Raw genomic sequence first — 15687 nt, 5'->3', positions numbered from 1 at the left:
TTGGCCAACACATCTCAAGCACAGCCACCACCCGCCTGCTAGCGAAAGCTTGCATGCTGCTATGATGCTGCGCAGGTTTTAGTGGAGCTTCCAGGCTGAGGCAGACTAGGAAAAACGGCCTCGCTATCTACTTCTGAAAATCACAAATGAAAACCCTATGGACCACAATGGTCTGATAGTGCAGGACCAGGCACTGTTTCATGCACGAGGTTACCATGATTTGGGGGCTGACTTGACAGCAGCTAACAACAACTAAGCAAAGGAGGGGGAGAAATGAGAGAGTGCCAGGCAGAGGACATGCACGTGCACACAGCGGAAATGGGGGAAACAGAAGGAAAACCGTCTTGTGTAAGAGTCTGTTATGGACTGAATTGTGTCCCCCCCAAAATATGTGTTATAAATCCTAAACTCCTATACCTGTGGATGTAATCCCATTCGAGAATAGGATCTTCTTTGCTATGGTAATAATACCGTATCGGTACAGGGTGTGTTTTAAGCCAGTCACTTTTGAGACATAAAAAAAAACAGATTAGGCACTAAGAAGGAAACACAAATGAAGGAGAAGAAGCATGCCACATGAAGATCCCAGTAACAGAAGCTGAAAAGAGACAAAGAATTTCCCCCAGAGCTGACAGAGAGAAAGCCTTCCCCCAGAGCTGGTGCCCTGAATTTGGACTGCTGGCCTCCTAAACTATGAGAAGAAAATAAAGTTCTCTTTCTTAAAACCATCCACCTAGCGCTGTTACAGAAGCACTAGCCAATTAGGACAGAGTCTATGGATTATGGAACAATATCCAACAAAATTTTAGCCCCAGCAAGGCAGAGATTGTGGTTTTCTTTTTCTCCTTCGTGGTCCTACCATGATGCTTGGCACAACGTAGGTGCTCAAAAAACATTCCTTGGGTTGGAACGAGTAATAAAATTACCTGGAAAGTAACAGCTCTGACCCTTGTTGGTGACCCCTCTCCAGAATCTCACTGCTTTTTTTGTTATGTTTCTTATTTTCTAAGCACGCGTCCACTGTATTTTTCCCAAAAACATACCCGTTCGACCAGGTCAGTCAAATTTGTTTTGAGGACTTGGTTAACACTGTTAAGTTGATCATGCACAGGTGGGAGCTGAAAAGTAATAAAACAAAACGTAAGGCAAGGCAGGCACCCCCAAAATTATACCTCATAAATCCCTCAAATGCTCCAGTCTCAAAATCTCAATTCCATTTTGAGCAACAGGATATTGTTTGGGGGAAACTCAAACAAAACCCGTTGCCGTCAAGTCGATTTCAACTCATCGAGGCCCTGTAGGACAGAGTAGAACTGCCCCATAGAGTTTTCAAGGAACGCCTGGTGGATGTGAACTGCCCACCTTTTGGTTGGCAGATGTAGCTCTTAACCATCACGCCACCAGGGTTTCCATTTGGGTAAAAGGTCAGCTCAAAATGACCTTTACAAGTGCTGGTTTTTAGATGTCTGAAGTCTCCTCATGGTATCGGCTAAAAATGAGTCAAAGAAATTTAACAAAAATGTATTATGTGTGATTTCACAATTCCAAGTACTGGATATAATTGCAAACAAGCCTTTTCAAAATCACTTTTAAAAGTAATACAGCTAGTAGTTATGTTTGGTGAGTGGTTTGGAATAAATTTTTCATTTACAGCATTATGGATGGATTTTAAAACTCTATCTCTTGACCAATATTGGGACAAATATCATATGTGTCTCCTGACACCACATACCGAGAAGGACATACCACTACTGTGATATCCTTCACAAATATGCATAACTGAAATCTAATCATGATGGGCGTTTCATAAAGTAGATGGCTTGCGGTCTTCAGAAATGTCAAAAGACAGACAGACTGGCAAACTCTTCCAGGTTAAAGGGGACTAAAGAGACATGACAAATAAAGGCAGTGTGTGATCCTGGATTGGATACTTGACTGGGAAAAGAAAAACAGTTGTAAAGGACATCATTAGAAAAACTGGCAAAATTTGAATATAAGCTGTGGATTAGATGGTAGAATTGGTTCAATGTTGTATGCTCTGGTTTTGATAATTGTGTAATTGCTGCAAAAGGTTAGGAATTCCACTGAAATATTTATGGGTAAAGGGGCATGATATCTGCAACTTATTCCCAAATGGTTAAGAAAAGAACATGTATATTATTATGCATAAAATAATATGAATAGATAGATACATGAAGGATGGATGGACGGACGGATGGACGGACGGGTCGATGGATAGACAAGCAGATAGATAGATGCAAGCATGGAAGCATGGATGGATAAAATGACAAGCAAATGGGCAAAATGCTGACAACTGGTGAATCTGGGTGAAGCGAGTAGATAGGGGTTCCTTGAACGAATCTTCCAACTTTTCTGTATGTTTGAAAGTAAATCAAAATAAAAAGCTACCCCCAAAGGACTCTATCTGAAACAACTTGAATGTTCTAAAAAGCTGTCCGACATCTCCAGGGGTGCTTCTGATACGCAGACACTGCTGTTGAACGTGAAGTGCCTGAATAAAACTGTCGCATGAAATGTGAAAGAGAAAAACATGTATCTATATTAACACATCATTTTATATAAAATGTCATCATGTACCTATATAACTAAATTAGTAAATTAAATATCATGAATAGACATAAAAACTTGGTCTATATCCTCAGACCTTTATATATTCAAGTTACTCCCCAATTTTTTTTTTTTTTAATTTTTTCTTTGGGAAAACAGGGAACGGCCTTATATTTGAGCATTGTGGTTAGGTGCCATGGAGTCGGCTCCAACTCATGGTGACCCTACATGCAACTGAACCATGTATCGCTCAGTCCTGCACTATCTCCATGATTTTTGAACTCTTTGAGCCCATTTATGTTTAATATTCTAGCCCATCATATACTGAGTATACTAACTTTTAAAGGTGTACATAAATGTATGCTTTTTGCTTTTTAAACCTGTATCCTTTCTGATGTTTTCCATCAAATTGCAGAGAATTCCCCAGAAGAGATTCACTGTTCCACCTCTCCTCCAGCCAGAGCCAGTGCAGAGTTGTGACTCAAGGATTTGCAAAGCTGACAGGGACCGGGGCTACTGCCCGTCGACCAGGCCACTGTAGTCTTCACAGGCTCGCCCACACTCTGCCCTGTCAAGCTGTCCTGATGACGCCATGGCCTAGCAGGGTCCATGCCTCCTCACCTGATCAAGGTTGATGTTAATATCCAGCTGGCCAAGAGACTGTCTGATATCGTTGCAGGTTGCAGTCACCATCTGTTCGGAGCACATGGGGTCATTGAGCGCGTCCTCCAGTTCAGCCTTGACATTGCTCAGGCTAGTGTTCAGACGTGCAGACCCACTTTTCAGATCCTCCAAGCTGCTATTCACCTTCTCCAGGGACTCTTTGGTCTCTTTGATGGCTATAGGGATACAACAGGTGCAGAAAAAAGGCACTCGCTAGGCTGGCCATGACAGAAAGTCCCTTTTCATCTACAAACACAGCCTAAAGAAATTTGAGATAAACTTGTAAATGACGCTGGGAGGGACCAGAGAAGCCCACTGTGAGGGGTAGTCTTCCAGGAATACAGTAGAGCCCTGAACTCCCGGGCAGCTACTCCCACCAACTCAGCTTCCCTCTAGCGTCTCTTGCAAGCAAGAAGCAGGGCATGAGCACCAACTGTGGGAATGCCATAAGGTCCCCTCGGCATGGCCAGGAAAGGAACAGCAGTGGCCAGAAAAGGTGTCATGGCCATAGCATTCCCTTGAAGAGGTCAGTCCAAGTAAGCTAACATCTTCAATTCCAGGCAGTTTTAATCAGCAAAAAATTCATTACACCCAGAAATAATTTTGCTAAGAATATACAAAGAGCTGGAATTAACTATAGAGTGACACTTAAGGACACATTTGAGATTCAGGCAGGTTTTTGAGCCCATCCAGTGGCACTGCAGAAGAGAGGCTTATGATCTGCTTCTGTAAAGTAATATTAGTTAAGAAAATTTTATGGAGTTTAGTTCTACTTTGTGAAGTAGAACTTGGGTTCTACTTACAAACCCCTGTCTTTGTAAGCAGAACTTTGTGAGTGGTGTCTTATCTTAGGCTGGTATTCCAAGATCGGCAGGTAGGAGAGTAGACTGCTATCAAGGAACCTGAAGAATCTGTGGAGGCCAATGAATCTGAAGATTGGTAGGCAATATGGCGGGCCAAGAACAGGAGGTCAGATAATGACAAGCCAGATGCAGCGTCTAGAGCAAGCAAGTGAACTTTGCCAGAACGTCTTTGATGGTTAAGATTATGTGCCAACTTTTCTGTTTGTTTTGAAAGGAAATCAAAATAAAAAGTCATCCCCAAAGACTCTATCTGAAACAACTTAAGTGTTCTAAAAAACTGTCCAGTGTCTCCAAAAGTGGTTCCGATAGTTATGCAGACACAGATGCTGTCTGGGCCATGATTCTCAGCGTTTTGGCAGTTGTATAATGTTGTAATCAATTCCCTGTTGAAATTTGATACGTGATCACCCCCATGATGGAATCTGCTGAGTGATACCAGTGGGGATGGGGCCTGTGGCAGCTCACCACCCCCTCAACCTTCATCTCTCTGCCTTCCACTACCTACTTCCTTCCTGCTTGCCTTGCAAATGTTGTTGGCTTATTCTGGATCCAGCAGCTGTCTCTTGTCTGACCTCTGTTTCTTGGGACTTGAGCTAGCAGCTTATCTGCCCATCTTGGGATTTGTGGATCTTCACAGCTGTGAGCAAGTGTCCTGTTCCCTGACCTACCAATCTTGGGTTTGCCAGCCCCTACGGCTACGTGAATCAGGAGAAACCTTGCAGTCTTGCCTTCCTACCTTGGGGACTCCTGGACCTTCACAACCTGTGAGTGGGAGCCCTGTTCTCCCACCTGCTCATCTTGGGTTCACCAGCTTCTGCGGCTCTGTGAATTGGGAAAGGCCTCTATCCTGATCCAAGGACTTGGGACATTCCAGCCCCTACAAATCTGTGAGCTGTTTCCTTGATAAAAATCTCTCTATATATTTGTACACTTTACTGTTTTGCTTCTCTAGAGAACCCAGCCTAAGACAAGTCCATATATTTCGTATACATATTGGATGCAGGCCACATCCCTGAGGAAACTCCCCTTACAACTGATTGGCTGATCACTTCAGATCACACAATGGAAGATGACTACATCATGACACAACTGCCAAATTATATCATTACATAACTTCCAAACTACCTCACGACATAACTGCCAAATCACTGAGAATAACAGCCCAGGCAAGTTGACACACAACCTTAACCATCACACGTGAGATCACCATGAGTAGGAATTGACTTGATGGCAATAGGTTTTATATATATATCTGTATATAAATGCTTCTCTGTCATAAAATTGCAACAAAAGTGGCCTGGCCTGAGCTCTCATCTCAGATTTTCCAGAATCTTGTTTCGGTACCTTCAGGAAAGCTTTTCACCTTTCAGGATCTCAGTTTCCTCATCTGTAACTTAGGGAGCTCACTGGGTTATCTCGTGGTTACTCTGAGGGTCTGAGATTCTAGGCTGTGTCCTAAAAGGTTTATGGGGCTGTTAACTGCTGCTGAGTTGGCCTCTGACTCATGGCAACACCATGCACAATGGTATGAGACCATTGCGAATTGCAGGGTTTTCACTGGCTGATTTTTTGGGAGTACATTGTCAAGTCTTTCTTCCTAGGACATGGTATCACCCATGTTAGCTATGTCTGATGGGGTAAAAACAATCCATGTCATTCAAGATGGCACTGTCACGAGCCCTAAATTATTTACTGAGAGCCCTGGGGAGGCCTGTAGGATTGGACTACATGACCCCTGGCCTGAACTTCCATCACCTTAAAAAAAAAAAATTGCCGTTGAGTTGATTCCAACTCATGGATTAGAACTGAGCTCCATAGGGTTTTCATTGGTTGTGATCTTTTAGAAGCAGATCACCAGGTCTTTCTTCCAAGGCAGCTTTGGGTGGATTCGAACTGCCAACCTTTCGGTTAGAAGCTGAGTGCTAATCATCTGCACTGCCCAGGGACCTGAAGAGAAAATCTTATGACCTGTTTCAAACAATCTTTAACCTTGAATTTTGGTCCAGTTATATCTTAACAATATTTAGGACTTTTTTTATCAAAAAGCCATTCTGGGTCTCAGTTTCTCATGTCTCCCACCTAACTCCCAAGATGATCAGCAAAATATAGCCCAGTACCAGGCTCATAACGTAGCAAACAAGAAACAAAGAACACAGCTGGAACAAGAAACACACATGCCAAAACACACTTCACATCACAGCCGCCATACCTCACATTTTAAGGTTGTATGGTTTATCTCTAGTAGTCCTTTCCGCTTTGACTTAAGACAAGTTATTTTACGGCCAGAATAAACAACAATAACAAAGAAGGCAGGATTATAAAGTAAATTGATGACCCAGGAAATGTGTGCATTTTTAGGGTTATGAGTAATATTCTCAGCCACGTCCCAAAAAAGGGTCCAGAGGTAATAAAGATATATTTTCCAAAGGCTTCAAAGCATTTTACGCCTGTAAAATATTTATCAGGTCATAACTCTGGGAGTTGTTCCATGCCTACAAAAATTGCTTACGTATGTATCTGAAGTAAGTAGGAAAGGTATTCCTCAGATTCTCAATTTTAGTTAATTATCATTTCACCAGCCCATAGCACAGTTCCTTTATAGGTCCTAACCTGCAGCCCAAATATGATTTACACAAAAGACTTTTCACAAAAGAAATTTCCACTCTCTCCAAAGGCCACTAAATGCATAAGGTTGCAAAGAATTTTTTGCAAAAATTTGCTGAAGCTGTTTATTAAATTAGTTTTAAGAAGCTCTGGTAACTTCAGAGGCTAAGCCTTAACTTATACAGGCTGATTTAAAAATATATATAACTTTAATGATAATACAAAACAGAGTGAAGAGAAAAATAAAATATATTTTATTTGTGTCTTATCCAAGCAGGATTATACTTCAAACACCAGAAATTTTTGGAACTTCGGGTGAAAAAGAAAGGTACAGGGTAATCACATTGCACCATTCATATACTAGACACATAGTTTTGGAGCTGGAAGAGATCTCACAAGACCAAGATCTCAAGAAGTACTGACTCACCAGAGATCCACAGTGCAGGGATGCCTGGAATCATATTGTAGTACTTGAACCCCAGTTTCCAATCCCTTCCTTTAAAGTTGGACCATGCTGCTTTCACATGGATGGCACGGCACCACCCTACATCTTGTTGTTGTTGTTAGGTGCCATTCAGTTGATTCTGACTCATAGTGACTCTACGTACAATAGAACGAAACACTGCCCAGTCCTACGCATCTTCACAATCCTTGTTATCTTTGAGCCCATTGTTGCAGCCACTGTGCCAATCCATCTCATTGAGGGTCTTCCTCTTTTTCACTGACCCTCTATTTTACCAAGCATGACGTCATTCTCCAGGGACTGGTCCCTCCTGAAAACACATCCAACATACGTGAGACCAAGTCTCCCCATCTTTGCTTCTAATGAGCATTCTGGCTGTATCTCTTCCAAGACAGATTTGTTCATTCTTCTAGCAGTCCCGTCTACCAATTCTTTTTGGTATAGTGACTTTGTATTCCTTCCATCCCCTTTTGATGCTCCTGGCTTTGTTAAATATTTTCCCCGCAGAATCTTCCAATATTGCAACTCGAGGCTTGAATTTTTTCTTCAGTTCTTTCAGCTTGAGAAATGCTGAGTGTGTTCTTCCCTTTGGTTTTCTATCTCCAGGTCTTTTCACATTTCATTATAATAATTTACTTTATCTTCTTTAGCCACCCTTTGAAATCTGTTCAGCTCTTTTACTTCATCATTTCTTCCTTTCACTTTAGCCACTCTACATTCAGGAGCAACTTTCAGAGTCTCTTCTGACATCTATTTTGGTCTTTTCTTTCTTTTCTGTCTCTGTAATGATTTCTTGCTTTCTTCATGTCATTCCACAACTTATCTGGTCTTCGGTCATTAGTGTTCAACACGTCATATTATTCTTGAGATGGTTTCTAAATTCAGGTGGGATATGCTCAAGGTTGTACTTTGGCTCTCATCAACTGGTTCTAATTTTCTTCAGTTTCAACTTGAACTTGCATATGATCAATTAATGGTCTGTTCTGCAGTCTGTCCCTGGCCTTGTTCTGACTGATGATACTGAGCTTTTCCATTGTCTCTTTCCACAGACGTAGTCAATTTGATTCCTGTGTATTCTCTATCTGGTGAGGTCCATGTGTATAGTCACCATTTATGTTGCTGAAAAAAAGGTATTTGCAATGAAGAAGTGGTTGGTCTTGCAAAATTCTTTCATGTGATCTCTGGCATCAGTTCTATTACCAAAGTCTTATTTTCCTATTACCAACCCCTCTTCTTTATTTCCGACTTTCCTGTTCCAATCACCAGTAATTATTAATGCAACTTGACTGCATGTTTGGTCAATTTCAGACTGCAGAAATTCATAAAAATCTTCAATTTCTTCATCTTTGGCCTTACTGGTTGGTGCATAAATTTGAATGAAGTCATATTAACTAGTCCTCCTTGTAGGCGTATGGATAGTATCCTATCACTGACAGCATTGTACTTCAAGATAGATCTTGAAATGTTTTTTTTGAAGATGTACATTCCTCCTCAATTTGTCATTCCTGGCATAGTAGACCATATGATTATCTGATTCAAAGTGGCCAAAATCAGTCCACTTCAGCTAGCTCACTAATGCCTGGGATATCAATCATTACGCATTCCACTTCTTTTTTGACAACTTCCAATTTTCCTAGATTCATACTTTGTGCATTCCACATTCTGATTAATGGCTGTTTGCAGCTGTTTCTTCTCATTTTGAGTCATGCCACATTGGCAGGTGAAGGTCCCAAAAGCTTGACTCCATCCAGATCATTAAGGTCAACTCTATTTTGATGAGGCAGCTCTTCCGCAGTCTTATTTTGAGTGTCTTACAATCCGGGGGGCCATTTTCCAGCACTATATCAGACAATGTTCCGCTGCGATTCATAAGGTTTTCACTAGCCAATCTCTTCTGAAGTAGACTGCCAAGTGCTTCTTCCTAGTGTGTATTAGTCTGGAAGCTTAGCTAAAACCTGTCCACCAATGGTGACTCTGCTGGTATTTGAAATACTGGTGGCAAATCTTCCAGTATCACAGCAACACACAAGTCACCATAGTATGACAAACTGCCAGACACATGGTGGACCCTATATCTTAACACCCACAAATATACCTGAGTACCATCTAGTACGGTCCAGGTAGCACAGGTTTTATAGTTGGACCAGAGTCTGGAATCCCAACTCCACCACTTACCAGCTGTCCAATATCAGATAAGCCATATTACCTCTTACAAACCAAACCAAACCTGTTGCTGTCAGGTCAATTCTGACTCATGGCAATCCTGTAGGACTGAGTAGAACTGCCCCATAGGGTTTCCAAGGAGCAGCTGGTGGATTCTAACTGCCGACATTTTGGTTAGCTACTTTAACAACTTCACCACCAGGGCTCCATAAAAGGCTTGATAATAAATATTTTAGGCTTTGCAGGCCACATGGTCTCTGTTTGAACCACTCAACTCTGCCATCATAGAGTGAAAGCAGCCATAGATGATATTCAAACAAATAAGCATGGCTGTGTTCCAATCAAACTTTATTTACAAAAAAGGCAGTGGTTTCCTCTCAAATTCTGCCATTATTATTGCAAATCACTTTTGGACCATCAGTATAACACCTCTGGCACAAGCTTTAAAAACAAAATAATGTTGTGACACAGTGTTTCGCTGACCTGTGTGCATGGTCACACACTGTGGCTCTCACCCCAGCTAACCACCAGGAGAAACAAGAAAAAGGAGAGTGAACCCACGAAGCCCAGGGCCTTCTAGGTGGGAACATTCTCTCGGTCATTTCTTTCACACTGCTTACCTGTTGCCATGGCCTTGATGTCATCAAGAACAGGGATCACGTTAGGTTTTAGTCGAGTATGAATTCCATCTCCTAGCAACAGTTTAATATCTAGATTCAAAGAAGCATAAAGGATCATGAGGGGAGGTTCCATTTATTTCTTCACCTCTTAGCGCACATTCGCTTCATACAATGTGGGATTTCGCTGCCTGAAAATTATTTTTGTCCCTGCCGTGAAACCGCATTTCTCATTTTGGATCTAGTGTAAGTGTTGACCGCTGGATGAAGATTTCTCCACACTCTTCAAAATCCCCATGGCTGGCCCAACGAGAAGCTGGAAACGAGAAATTAATCACCACAGACTTGGTATTTACTTGTACTAGGAGCACAGTGTTTACCGTCTTGAGCTGTAACTACTTGTGCCCCTCATCGCTTCAGCTACAAAACAAAACCAATTCCTGTTGAGTCAACTCTGACTCATGGCGACCCCATGAGTGTCAGAGTAGAACTGTGCTCCACAGGGTTTTCAAAGGCTGATTTTTTGGACACAGATCGTTTGGTCTTTCTTCAAGAAACCTCTGGATGGATTTGAATCTCCAACCTTTCAGTTAAGAGGGAGCACGTTAACTGCCTGTAACCCCCAGGGACTTCAATCTCTTCAGCTAGACCAGGGTTTCTCAACCTTGGCACTACCGACATTTTGGGTGAGGTAATTCTGCCCACCCTCCTATTCCTGAGGCGCACGGGTTTCTCTGAGGCGGCTGCCCATGCATCCATTCCTGAAGGCCACGGGTTTCTCTGAGGCAGTCTGTTTCAGTCTTTGATAGCGGACGCAGGAGAGAACATTTCCTCACTCACATGCGTGTAAAGAACAGACACTTTTGAAAAGAAAGCAAAAGCGTTCTTACAGTGACTGCTAAAGTTTAGTCATTGAGTGACACTGCCAATTGTCAACAGCACTAGGGATTTTTTCTTTCTTTCTGTTTTTCCTGTTTTCATGCACAAATTGTAGAAAGCCCATGCTTCACTTCTCAGTCTATGTTTTATGGGTGGTGGCCATCTCATGTTTTAGCCAAAACAAACAAACAAAAGACTTGACGTAACTGTAAATTTTACTCACTGTTCAGATCCAAGACTGCCCTTTCCCTGGTGGTGTTGTACTGGCTCAATATATAGTCGATTTGCTTTAAAAAAAAAAAAAAATTAAATTAAACTTCCCCTTATAAGATCCTTATCCTGAATCCAAAACTACAGAACATTTTGAAAAAATAGCCAGCAGGTTCATAGAGATGTTTACATTTTCTGACACAAAGTTCTTAAAAACACTCCAAAGCTTATTGGCTTAAACTCTGATTTGTTGTCTCTCATGATTCTGTGGCTTGGATACGGGGATGTTCTGGTTGGGGCCGACATGGCTGGGGCGGCTGGGCCTCTCACTCCATGTGGTCTCTCATCTTCCAAGCGGCTAGCCTGGGCATTTTCATGTGGTGGTCCCAGAGTTTCCAGCAGCAAGAAAGTAAGCCTGAGTTCAAAACTAGCACAAGGCTGTGTCCACTGCATTCCACTGGCCAACACAAGTTACAGGGGAACCCAGATTCAGAGGGTTAGGAGTTCCTCTTGATGGGAGGAACTACAAAGAATCTGCGACCTTTTGTAATCCACCACACTGGACCCGTTTTATTTAGTGGCCATTACTGAACTGGCCTCTGAAAGGGCTGCTTACCCTGCTGACTACTGTGTCTTACAGACCTGTTTCCCCAAACCCTCGGGAACACTGAATGTTATCATTTTTAAATAGCTACTACCATTCTTCTCAGTGTAATGTGTGTTGCCATTTAAATTTTCATTTCTTCAATTACTAGAGTAAGATCAGTGTATTGTTGTTAGGTGGCATCGAATCAATTCTAACACACAGCAACCCTATAGGACAGAGTAGAGCTGCCCCATAAAGCTTCCTAGGCTGTAATCTTTATGAGAGCAGATCACCACTAGTCTTTCTCCCAAGGAGTCACTGGGTGGGTTTGAACCACTGACCTCTGATTTAGCAGCTAAGTACTTAACCATTTAGCTATCTGGACTCTTTAGAATAAGATTAAACACCTTTTAAGATTTTTGGCCAGTTATATTTCTTCCGTAATTTGCCTATTCACATTCTCTGCCCAGTTTTTTTATAGATCTGGTCCAGCTCTACATATATTTTCAACGAGGTCAGTGCCCCAAAAGTGAACAAAAGTTGGTAGCAACTTACTATCCTTCCAAGGGTTACAAAAGCAGTCTCAAACTCTGACCAGCTGTGGTTGCTATCTGGCCATTTAGCTTTTGCCAACTTTTAAGGAAAAAAAAAAAGACTTCCTTTGGAGTCTTCAGAACGACTGGTAAAAACATGAATTTTTTTTTTTTACAGATTGGGAAAATGAAACATATCGCTCTGTGAACAGGCTTGAGAACTACAGACAAGGTTAGCTTCTTTATTCTCAATATTTAAAAACACCTTTTTTTCCCTCTCTCTCTCTCTTTTATTTCCATTTTTTAAAAAATAAATAAAAGCTAATGTAGTGTTTAATATTCTAATATTTCATGTTGCCGTTAGGTGCCGTCAAGTCGGTTCCAACTCATAGCGACCCTATGTACAACAGAATGAAACAGCACCCGGTCCTTTGCCATCCTCACAATTGTTGTTATGTTTGAGCCCACTGTTGCAGCCTAAACTTGGAAGAACACATCCCTGTGAGGGCGCCCGTGGATTCCTGCAGACTTCTTTTAGTGAATCCACTAAGAGGCACGCTCCCCGCCACGCTGGTACCCATGAGCTCAGCATCAGAGCTTTGGGCTACTTCCTGCCCAGGCATTTTCTGAGTAGTTAATAGGTCCACGTGGTCTAGAACACAGAGAAATGGTAGCCTCCCATCACTGCCCTGCAGCCACCCAGTTTTCCTCCCCAAAAGACAACTTCTGTGTGTTTGTGTGCCTTTTCCAAAGAATTTTATACACATATACATATATTAGCAGGCGGGTGTTGTAAAGCAGGAAGGTTACCAGGATTTTCATGAAGACAAGAGTAACTTCCTGTAAACAGTGGGGAGTTAACTATATTGCCAAAAGGAAAGGATAATGGCACCCAAAGATTGTCCTTCAAAATAAAAAAAACATGAGACAGGCCCCTACGATTGTTAAGTACTTTTATAATACTAAAAAAAACTTTTATAATACGTACTATTATTTCATGTTATATCTTAAAGAAAATAACATAAAACAAAAACACCAATCCTGAAATTACGACTTCCGTACTCTTTGGAAACCACTTGATGGACCTTTATTTCTTCATTTATAAAATTAAAAGATGACACCTGTCTACACTGATTCACTGGAGTTCTAGAAGGTCCAAGTGAGGTTTCAAATAAATAAGGAACTCTGATAAGTCAAAAGGGCAAACATCATGGGATATATAGGTTGTGGTTTTTACCGCTGGTGTTTCATTCAGGAACGTTCTTAAGTCTTTCAAATTGCTGTCGGCTAGTTTCTGAGTCCTTCTAATCTTCGTCCTGAGGTGGTGGTTTGCCACAAAACCATAGATGATGCCGATGCTGTAGGAAAAGGAAAGGAGAAGGAAGAGCATTGACTGGGTGATTCACGGTCACCTGGAGCAGAGGAGCACACAGGGAGGGCCATCTCAGCCAGGTGCCACCAGGGATTCCTGAGCTCAGCCACAAGCTTCCCGCACCCTGCTGTCTCCTGCTACAGCTGTCCCAGTAAAATTCCACAGCTGACCCACCACCAAAAGGTGGGCCAGAAACGCGACTCAACCCTCTCAGAGAAGACAAATATCCATTTAAAATAAGTGTGTCCCTGGGTGGTGGACACAGTTAATGCATTCAGCTGCTAGCCAAAAGGTTGGAGGTTCGAGTCCACCCAGAGGTGCCTCGGAAGAAAGGCCTGGCAATCTGCTTCCAGAAAACTAGCCATGGAAAACTACAGAGCACAGTTTGACTCTGATACCCGTGGGGTTGCCACGAGTCAGGATTGACTCAATGGCAACCGGCTATTATGTTAAGTATGAATCTTACAAACAAAACATTATTCACAAGAAATTGTGGATGAAATAGAAGCTGCAAAGGTTATAAGGCAGCACGTATAATATAGTCCCATTCCTGTACAAATGCAAACCGTGCGCGCTCACCCTCGTACATACACCAAACACACCCGATATGTACACCTTTGTGCCTCGCAAATAAGACTACAAGGAAATACAACAAAATCCCTTGACTTGACCAACTGGCCTTTCTGTGACAAAGCCTTCAAACATTAAAACGCTAAATTCAAAAATAATTGCCAAGGCCCTAGCGGATTTAGCCACTAGATGGCGACAAGGAATTACAGAAACTCATCTAACAGGCTGCTGAAGGTTTTCCCAAAAGCAGTGAACACAACCATTAGTACCCATCTAAAAAAAAAAAAAATTTTTTTTTTTAATGGAAGGGGTGGATATGATTTTAAAACAAAGATATGCAAATAATAGGCAAACTTTGGGAGGAAAATCTTGATGCAGAAAATCAATACGCTACCTTTTCTGCAAGAGCAACGTTTGGGCTTTATGCGTACCTGTATTTACATTTTGATGACCGAGCGGTTTTAGCACTGAACATCCCGTGTCCTCAGGGAACCTGGGTAAACTAGGGCAGGCAGTCATCCTATTTACAGTCCTAATACATTCCAAGGGGCACTGGTTCATTGCTGGTCCAACTTAAACCACATTTGCCCATCGCACTATTGCGTGTGTGTGTTAGATTTTTCAAACTAATCCAAGCCTGTAACACACTGCTGAGAAATACTTCTTTTGGTTAAGAATGTGTGCTAGACTTTACTAAGAACAGGAGATTTGGGTTCTAATGAGACTACCGCCACCAACTCCCACAGTGCAAGCTTTAGGAGGTCATTTTGCCTCTATGAGCTTCCGGTGGTGTCTCAGAATTGAAAATTACCAGTAAATTAGATTCTCCTTCTTGAGCAGCAATGGAGAGGGGTACTGGGTGTCCAAAAGTTCTGAAAGGTTTCTTTCTTTTTCAGGTTTGGGTTCATTCTGATTATAAACTTTAAAAAGTGAATGTTAACAACATTTTGTGCCATTCGGACTAGCTTCCTTATAGTCCATCACGGGCTCTCAATTTCGGTCCTAAGCCTGTGTTGGAATATATGAAGCAGACATTAGACTATAGCAATAATAGTCATTAAATAATGCACTCATGCCAAGCAAAGACCATATGACCCCAAAATAAACAATTCTGAAGTGCTAGGAACAGGAAAAAAAAAAAAAAAATTGTGTCAAAACAATGGCACCTGGAGCTTATTTACTATGTTCAACTCAAAAGAATTCTATACTATGCTGAGTGAGGATCACGACCTGAATATACGGCTCACGGCAGGTTTTACCCTGAGGGCCCTCGCTCTCTCTCCCCAGCATGCCCAATTTATTTTTGTCATTTGTCAAGCACCAGGTCCATATTGTCATATAAGAAGTCAAAGTGACCTTGGGAAACAAACCTACTGGGTCCAAGCCTACTGCTGCTCATCCACCTGGCCTTCACTGGCCCATGAATGGGGGGAGAACCTGCTTGTCTTAAACTCCTAGAGGGCTCTCCCTGAAATTCCAATGGAGTAGTTCTCATTTCTACTACGACTACATCACTGGAATTTCAGGGAGAGTTCTCACTTCAGGGACCCTGGTGGCTCAGTGGTTAAAGTGCATGGCTGCTAACTGAAAGGTTGG

General features: G+C 42.0%; 1 protein-coding gene across 4 annotated transcripts in view; it reads right to left on the bottom strand.

Annotated features, from left to right (window-relative positions):
- The window catches only part of PROM1 (prominin 1), a 116804-nt gene that overhangs the window by 45995 nt on the left and 55122 nt on the right, over positions 1-15687 (bottom strand). For all 4 annotated transcript variants that reach the window (XR_010322162.1, XM_064286056.1, XM_064286058.1 and 1 more), the window contains 5 exons: positions 13387-13507; positions 11044-11107; positions 9945-10034; positions 3190-3407; positions 1044-1118 (listed from right to left, as the gene is read on the bottom strand). Coding sequence is in view for 3 of the 4 variants with exons in the window: in XM_064286056.1 (XP_064142126.1) it covers positions 1044-1118; positions 3190-3407; positions 9945-10034; positions 11044-11107; positions 13387-13507 (568 nt within the window). In the remaining variant the exon portion in view is untranslated. The remainder of the gene's footprint in view (positions 1-1043; positions 1119-3189; positions 3408-9944; positions 10035-11043; positions 11108-13386; positions 13508-15687) is intronic.

Source organism: Loxodonta africana, chromosome 5 (assembly GCF_030014295.1).
Source record: "Loxodonta africana isolate mLoxAfr1 chromosome 5, mLoxAfr1.hap2, whole genome shotgun sequence".
Lineage (NCBI taxonomy): Eukaryota > Metazoa > Chordata > Mammalia > Proboscidea > Elephantidae > Loxodonta > Loxodonta africana.
This window is presented reverse-complemented; position numbering and strand designations above follow the sequence as displayed.